We start from the raw sequence: 9,302 nt of genomic DNA, 5'->3' as shown, positions 1-9,302 counted from the left end.
ATTTATATGTTTTTATTTAATCCATTTCCTATCACTGGGCGAAAAGTGGCGTTTTGTATCTTACAAAACTACTCAAAATCCCAACAAAACTTCAAGTTTCAATGGGTTTATCACATTTTGGTGTTCACGACAACGCCAGATTTTGATTGGATTTTGTTGAAGTTATCGCAGCGAAATTGCCTGGAATTTCAGCGCGTTTTGCGACGGTCAAAACATCATGTTAAACCATGTTACAGCATGTCTGTAACATGCAAAAATTCCAAGTTTTGATGGCATTAAAGCTTTGGTTTAACGCCAAGTAACATCATGTTATCGTAGACTTAACTTGCAAAACTGCTTGTTTTGGTGGTGTTACAGCTTGCTTGTAATGTGATTAACATCATGTTATCGTAGACTTAACTTGCAAAACTGCTTGTTTTGGTGGTGTTACAGCTTGCTTGTAATGTGATTAACATCATGTTATCGTAGACTTAACTTGCAAAACTGCTTGTTTTGGTGGTGTTACAGCTTGCTTGTAATGTGATTAACATCATGTTATTGCTGGTATAACATGCAAAACCCCATGTTATGTTGGTGTTAAAGCTTGCTCAAATGCCTATTAACTCCATGTTATGTTGGTGTTAAAGCTTGCTCAAATGCCTATTAACACCATTTTAGTTGGTGTAAGGCTTGATTATTAATGTAAAAAAACACCATGTTATGACGTTCACATAATTGTTTTCCACTGGATGGAATTTTGTGGAAAAGAAAGCATGTTGTTTGGGAATTGTGTGCGGGTTTCATGCTTGGATATTGCACTATGCTGACTTGTCACAGGTCAATTTACATTTAACAATATTAGTTTTCAAATGCATCATCCTTCACACATTATGTAAACATCTTTAACATTAACACTTTGGTTGTAAAATGATTGCACTTTATTCAAACAGGACAAAAACAAAAATGCTGATTCACAATGTACAATAGCAAAGGACTATTTTGAGTGGAGACAGTGTTCATCCACACTATAGATGCCCTGTGAAAACATTGGCCATAGATATATGTGAATTACTTCCCTTGGGTATGAACATTTATGAATGATTAAATGGGTGAAAGAAGGCCACACAAAATGAAAATCAGTAAATAACAAAATCACTTCCCTTGTGAGTAAGAACAGTCATACCATGTTCCAACTTTTTGCTAAAAATTCGCCCACAATGTGACCTTCAAAGTTAAAAAGGGGTAACTGAACTTCATGTTTGGATGTCATGGAGTCATGGAGTCCAACATGAAGAAATGTATAAGAACACAAGAATGTATGCATGACAAAGAACAAATGTTTATTTTTGAATGTTTTATGTATGTTATTATTACGGACACAAAAGCTCAGCAATGCAATTTCTCTTTTAGAGATTAATAAAGTTATTTTATTGTATTGTATTGTATTGTATGTCAGTAAATTTTGAAAGCCCTAGATTCATAAACATCTGAAAACTGCTCAACGTCTTTGCATCACGGCACATTAATAAAAGTAAGAGTTAGTAAGACTGGCCTAACTGCTATGGTGAGGCAGTAATAACTCGCTGATGAAGAATTATTTGAATTCTGAATTTCGAACAAACAAATACAGTGTCCTTCCAAACACCCTTTTCAGGCCTCCAAGAATAAAAAAATAAGCTGGTCTTAAAAAGGAGGAAATCTGCTTAATATCTAGGTAAATGTACAACAGGTTGTGAACAGAAAATCCAAAAATGTAAGGTCTGAAAAGCGGGGAAGTTTGAAAAGGGGGGAAGGGGGGGACCTAAAATGTGACGATCATAACAACCATAATTTATCTAACAAAGTTCATTCTGAAATCTTCTTCAGCGTTGATTATGGAGAGACTAAATCCTCAGTTCAGATGTGGTCTTAACTCCTTGTCTCCCAGGTACACACAGTCACTATGTACATTGCATCTGTTATCATTCGGCACATATCCGCATCCTGCTTAGACTGTTAGCTTCAGTCGCTTCCTGTAACGTTGATCTAACACCAGGATTCTAGCCTGTTGATACAGTTTCTACAATTCTGAGTGACCTGCTGCAGCACAGCTGGTCTCGGCTTAAAAAATCTTGGTCAACATAGATGGGGTACAAAGTGTTAAAATAAAGCGTCCTTCCAAAGTTGATGACAGGTCCCCAGAGTATTCACAAAATTATATGGTACTGGAACTGGAAGCCTTGCACGGTGACGAAAAAGATGTCCACGCCTACATGAAGAAGCATCCTTCACGGCTTCAGCGGAAACAGTCGGCTGGGGATGAGGACAGCACCTATGTAAAAAATATAGACAAGAACAAAAATATATGTCAATGGGAAAACAAAGAAACAAGTAGAGAAGGACCTCCCCACCTTTATGGGCCTGTCACACGACCGTTTTAAAGCCAGCGTATGCCGACGTATGAACATACGCTGGCGTACGCTGAACTATCGATGTTTTTTTTCAATCTTTGGCGTATACATCGCGTATTCATAACGAGTTGGACGTATACATAACGTATTAGTAACGTATGCAGAACGTTTCAATAACTTACAGATAGCGTACACCAACGTATGCTTGGCGTGTTGCCAGCGTTCACAACTTATGCCCAACGAATGCTTAGCGTGTTGCCGGCGTTCACAACGTATGCCTAACGATAGTCTTGCGCGCAACAGCTTATCGCTGACGATCACATGTCGTCGCCGCTGCTAATGGATAGAACGTATTTCGGAAGTTTTGTTTTATTAGATATATTTCGGAAGTTTTGTTTTATTAGACATGACGCCATGCGATCACGTCATTTGTTCTATAAATCGCGGGAAATCGGCAAGTAATTCTGCAAATTTGGTGAGTAGAAAATGTATTAGTTCTTCCTTGTTATGTAACGGTAAATCAAGTGGTAAGTTCTGTACTCTCTGTGCAGAATGTCGTGTCCATGAAGAACTGTTTATACGGCAGAAGTGTTGCTTGCGTTCGGAATGTCTCAGCACTATCTACAGATACAGATATTTATCGACGTATGAGTAACGTACAAGTAACGTGTGTGAACGTGTGCCAACGTATGCAGTGCGTATGAACCATACGTCGAGAATTTTTGTGCATGCACAAAACTTTGCTGCGTGCTCAGCGTACTACGACGTATGCCAGCGTGCTTCAGCGTCCTCTTAACGTATACAAAACGTACCCATAACGTATTCGACGTACGCCAGCGTACTTATTCAAATGTCCCATACGTCGGCATACGCAGGCTTTAAAACGGTCGTGTGACAGGGCCATGACACAGTGAAAATGAAAAACACATGTGAATGTACTTATGTTTTAAATCTCCCCCCCCCCCCAGCCCCCCCCCCCCCCCCCCCCCCCAATTAAGACCAATTATCCAAGATATTTTTCAGTCCTCAAAGGAGAATTTCACTGTTCTCACGGAACCCTGAAGAAAACATCCCTCAAATTCAATATTGCAAGCCACTATACATTCCTCATAAAGGCACTTCATGCTCACGTGTGAAAACTAACATAAGTTTACAAGTGTGTATCTACTTATAATAATAATAATAATAACAGGCATTTATAAAGCGCCTTATCAGAAGTTCAAAGCGCATGACAACAATATGTGTATAAAAAATTCATACAATCACTGTCAGATTCAAACAACACATCATGCACATCTCACATCCCCAGACTCTATGCTAAGGCCAAAAAAAAGAAGTCTGTTTACGGTATCCCGACCGACCCTATTTTTTTGCGCGACCCTAGACTTTTTTTTGGCATTTGGGGAAAGAAAAAAAAAATCAACATTTTAAAACAAAGTTTGTTTTTTGGCAAAATAATTTGATGTTTTTTTGAGAAAAAAAAAATTCCCGACCTACCGACCCTATTTTTTGGGCCGATGTTACCGTAAACAGACTATTTTTTTGTTTGGCCTAAGGAACTATCCGTAATGTTGTTGGAACAAGTGAGTTTTCAAATTGGACTTAAAAGATGAAATGTATGGAGAGTGACGTAATAGAAAGGGGAGTGAATTCCATAACTGAGGGCCATGATATGAAAACGTGCGGAAGCCATGAGCCTTGCGTTTAAAGCAACCTTGACGGAGAAGTCGAGCATCAGCAGAAGAATGAAGGGTGCGAGAGGGAGTGTAGAGGGAGACCAGTTCCGAAAGATAGGCAGGTGCCGATTCAGAGATGATCTTGTAGCAGAAGCAGGCAGCTTTATACCTAATACGTTGAGACACAGGAAGCCAGTGAAGTTCTTTCATGAGAGGAGTGCTGCAGAGTGTTGTACTTTTTGCAAGGGTTGGAGAGTGGAGTCAGGGCAGCCTATGAGAAGGGATTTGCTGTAATCTAATCTACACAGAATGCAGGATGTAACGAGAGTTTTAGTGGCATCAACAGTCAGAAATGTTCTTGTGGAACCTATTCTTCTAGTTCTAATGTAGTACCTGTTTGTAGTGAACTCACCAGCAGGAGTATTGCATACATAATTACGCATTAGTGAATTAAAGTAACTATTTTCAAAGCTTCTCGCTTACCTTGGAATAGTGTCAAGCAGCTTATGTTGTGTCTAGATCAGCAATCAGATCTTCACACTCAGCCTGCACTTGCTGAAAACTGGACATGCCTGTATCTCAATCAAGCTGTTGTTGCGGAGACAACGGAATCATGCTCAAGTCAGGTCCAACTGAAATAAAAGCATATTGTTAGCTGATAAATGATTTGATCAAGCAAAACCATGCGGTATTTTTTTAATAAAATATTTTGTATACCCCGCTAATGCAAAAATAATGTACTTATTTACTATTAGCATTAATTTTAGCTGGTCATTCAAACCAGAGCTTGTTCTAGAACTCCACAAGAACAACAATGGCAGTTGGCAATGGCACTGGCAGAATACAGATCAAAACAATATTAGTATTAGCCTCACCAAGGGTTGACTTCCCATCAAAATGAATGACGGACTGAATCAAACTTCAGAGACATTACAATTTTTCACAACGATTTTTTCAGCAAACAGCCATGTTTTAATACCTGTACAAATGTATCAGTGATATCACTATGAGTATGACAGTATGACAGTGTGGTAAGCTTACCGACGATTCGTTCAGTATAGTCTTTCTATGTAAGTAGTGGTCCAGTGAACGATACCTTCCGCCTGTGGTTCGAGACAGAGATTAAGTTGAAACTTAATTCGAGAAGCCAAACACTGACGAATACTTACGTATTTTGAGCAAAACCCACGCACGTCGACCACAAGTTGATGTCTGCTGGAGTACGTAATCATAACGTAGAGGACAACAGTTTCACTTGGCTGGCTTCGGTTATTCCCACCTGTATCTGTTCCTTGCTGTTCTCCAAGAGACACCATGGTGCAGCAAGCTGAAGGGTGTCCTGTCGTATTTCCTCGAAGTTGTAGTAGGCAACCAGGTCGAAGTAGGAGGTGGGGGGCGACTGACCTGCAGCAGAATTCAAATCAATTAGTCAAGTCACTATGACATATCTTTATTGTTATCGCCACACGACGGGCGCTGTGGCGGGGTGGTAAGACGTCGGCCTCGTAATCGGAAGGTCGAGGGTTCGAATCCCGGCTGCGGCCGCCTGGTGGGTTAAGAGTGGAGATTTTTCCGATCTCCCAGGTCAACTTGTGTGCAGACCTGCTAGTGACTTATCCCCCTTCGTGTGTACAGTAGTCCCTTCCATTTCCGGCCCTTTCGTGGGCGTGAACCTACCCGGAGCGGCCAGCTTTCCCATGACTAATGAGTTTTCCTTCTATAATTGACTCTTAATGGCCGTTAACCTGTCTGACGCGGTCAACGGTCACTGATTTTTGCCCTAAGGTGCCCCTCTTACTCGACAGGAGCGGCCACTTAACGGCCACTTGTCACTTTCGCGGGCGAGCGCCTGTGGTGTGTGTGTGTGTGTGTGTGTGTGTGTTGTGTGCACAGACGGCACAGCACGAGCAGACGACATGAATACTTACGCATGCGCAAACTGTAAATACAGACATGCGCATACATGTACATTTACGGCAGTCACTTCCGGATCGATCACAGCTGATGTGAGTTTGAAACACTTGTTTATCTGACACTCAAATACATATATAATAATCCAAACAACACACATAGAAACATACGAAACAATAGCTTAGCCAGGACGATCGAGTTAAACACGCAAATAATTAAGATGTATAAACGAAAGCAAAACTAACAGAGACAATGAATCGGCGGCTCGTGGATGATCGCTTTCTTTTCTTCATGAAAACTTGATCGTGTTTTTTGGGTTTTTTTGGAGGAGGAGGGGGCCTGTAATGAACGGCCACCTGATATTTGCGGTCACCTTTGCAATGACTAATGGGTGACCGGATATGGCAGGTACTACTGTACACGCAACCACAAGACCAAGTGCGCACGGAAAAGATCCTGTAATCCATGTCAGAGTTCGGTGGGTTATGGAAACACGAAAATACCCAGCATGCTTCCTCCGAAAGCGGCGTGTGGCTGCCTAAATGGCGGGGTAAAAACGGTCATACACGTAAAAACACGAGTGTACATGGGAGTTTCAGCCCACGAACGCAGAAGAAGTTATCGCCACACCAACCCTAAATTTTTCCTACCATACTGTATTTGTTATCCGAGAGAGAAAAAATCCATGTTGCAGACTCAACTGGAAAAATTCCCTTCTCCATCATCTAGTGGACAGAGCTCACATGATTTCAAACAAATCTTTTTTTAAAGTCACATACTTTGTGCGACAGTGTTAGTTTACTATAACTGTAATTTATAAATAGCAAATTAAAAAATATCACTTATCAGATAATCAGCTAAATGCCTGGCAGATGACCCTCATTCAAAGTGAGTCGTGGCTAAACCATGAAACTAGAAAAACAGGTCAGGGTTCGACACTAGCGGGGGCCGGAACGCCCCAGAGTTTTGTGTTCCGCCCCAAACATTGCCGAAGCTTGGGGCCCACTCCGCCCCAGGAAAAATTCCAACAATGACAAACCGAAAATTCTAATGCCAGCAGAGCCAATCACTAAAAATCGCCAGTCAAAGTCATCACTGAAATTTGCGTTACGATCAATGCCGCAGTCAAGAAAAAAAACCATTCAAATCGTCGAAGGACAATGTCGTAAGGGAAATAACTCCCAGATTGCGCTCTTTAGCGTGAGAGATAAGTATCGCCTTCAAATGCCAAACGCAAAATGTGGCGACACATCCCTGGTGTAAAAAGACATGGAAATGAAGATGAAGAACAGGGTGGAGAGAAACGAAAAAAGGAGACCGATGCAGCCAAAAGCGCGAAGCGCTGTCGTAATTTCAATGTCAAATGGTTGAAAGAATTTCCCTGGCTTCAGTACGATGAAGAAAAACAGACAATGCATTGCCGCACGTGAATACTGAGAGTGGGCCCCAGATTTTTTTTTTCCGCCCCAGCAATTTCCATCTCTGGGGCCAGTGTGGCCCCAGGCCAAATAAGTTAGTGTCGACCCCTGCAGGTTATACCACAATATAAATCTCACACTGACAGCGAACAAAAACTGAGAAAACACCCAGTATACATGTACCGGTACTCACAAAAGAGTTACAAGTAGCATATTATCACTATCAGTATCACTAATAGCATACTATACTGGGCAAATAACAGCAATTTTTACTCACTGGGGGCTTCCTGGCTGGAGTCTTTGGTGTTTCTACTGACTTCTGTAGCACATGGTTGGTTGGCAGACTTCCTGGAATGAGTGCTCGCTTGCCTGTAGGCCCAGCAAAAAAACATGCAAAGAAAATGTTCAAAATGCTGAGTCGAAATTATAAGTTAAATTAACTAAACAGACCTATACATTTAGATCTATTGAAATAGAAACAAGAATTAGTAAAACACACTACTGCAAATCTGTCAAGAATGAACAAGACTGACTCAGTGACCGAGTAAAACAACAAAAGAAATCTAAGTTCTAACCCAGAAGTTTACTAGAATATATTCAAAAACACATTATCACAAGAACAAAGAGTGGTTTTTTCCCCATTACCTAATAATTATAGCTCAGAATTACGCCTTTGTCAATGTATGATTCAGAATACGATTGTGTTATTTTTTGTCTGCGAGCTGTAAAAGTACTAGTTACTACAAGTACTAAGCCTCATACTGATTGATTGATACTACTAGAGCTTCGTCACTTGAAGCATTACAAGCAAAACAACACAGCACAGACAATCAGATGAAAGCTTATTTTTGCTATATTACTAGTTTTTTTACGTACCGTATTTGAAGCATGTTTCTTTGAAATGTCGGGAACATCCTCGCATTCTTCGGGTTGAAAAGCTTGTCAGCACGGTTGATTTTGTGGAAGAGCAGCTCTCCATTCGGCATCCGCTTTTCTGTTTGGTATACCATGGAAAGTTATAAGCGTTGAAGATCTTAGTGAGCTCACGCTGCATCCAGGCATACAACAATTTGCACCGGGCATCTTGAAATCATGGTTCACTTCTCTGGCATCATCGAAAAATGGCGAAACGGAAGTGACTTTTTTCGGAATGCAGCTTTCTTCCGGTTGTCAGCACTTACCGCGAGCGCAGCGAGTTGGCGATTGATCCAGTCAATACACAACTATGCGCCGGCATAGACCACTGATCTAACAAGAAAAATGTTCATTCAAAATGAACAGCGTCGATGCAATGTCCACCAAAGATTTATTTTGGGAAGTGTTAAAGGTTAGGGTCAAAAGTTAATGAATTGCATGTTGTGCTGGATATAAATTGTTTATTTCAGTCAATGCTTGCCATAATTGATCAAACAGCCACAAGAAAAAAAACTTTTTAATTAAAAAATAGAGCTTGTTTGAAACAGGTAGAAAGGAAGAGTTGATATTGCAATATCTGTACGTGGGAATGTGGTGAAAAAGAGTGCTAAAAGTAGTAAGTCAGTCTCAGATCCATTTCAAATATTTATTGCAGAAAAACAAAATACAAATTACAAAAAAACACAGAACCATTACCAGGTGTCATAGGAATGTTTGAAAACAATAGTTTTAATTTTACACTGTAAATACAGGAATCAGAATTAAACACCTCAAACTGATTGGCACATGCATAATGAATCACCTGGAATTGCAACAGGGAGATACTGAAGTAATTGGAAACAAACATCTGAAATTGACAGAGAAACAATTGAAAATATAGTACCAGTTGACATGAGCGTACAATATTTTAATGGAAGTGCAATTGTAGCACGAAGCATTCGCAGGAGGATGCACTAACAATTACATAGTGCCACAAAATGTGTACGGACATTTCACAGCCGTGCATTATTAGC

The 9,302-nt window shown here is 40.5% G+C and overlaps 1 protein-coding gene across 1 annotated transcript; it reads right to left on the bottom strand.

The window, feature by feature from the left end:
- Nucleotides 1-894: 894 nt before the first annotated feature.
- LOC138973497 (uncharacterized) lies at nt 895-9,302 on the bottom strand. The gene is made up of 5 exons (XM_070346206.1): nt 8,251-9,302; nt 7,652-7,743; nt 5,215-5,449; nt 4,529-4,677; nt 895-2,290 (listed from the first exon to the last, which is right to left on the bottom strand). The coding sequence occupies exons 1-3, from the start codon at nt 8,382-8,384 to the stop codon at nt 5,274-5,276; spliced, it is 402 nt and encodes a 133-aa protein (XP_070202307.1). The 5' UTR covers nt 8,385-9,302; the 3' UTR covers nt 895-2,290; nt 4,529-4,677; nt 5,215-5,273.

This window comes from Littorina saxatilis, linkage group LG8, assembly GCF_037325665.1.
Source record: "Littorina saxatilis isolate snail1 linkage group LG8, US_GU_Lsax_2.0, whole genome shotgun sequence".
Lineage (NCBI taxonomy): Eukaryota > Metazoa > Mollusca > Gastropoda > Littorinimorpha > Littorinidae > Littorina > Littorina saxatilis.
Note: the sequence above shows the minus strand (reverse complement) of the source record. Positions and strands in the feature narration are given on the sequence as shown.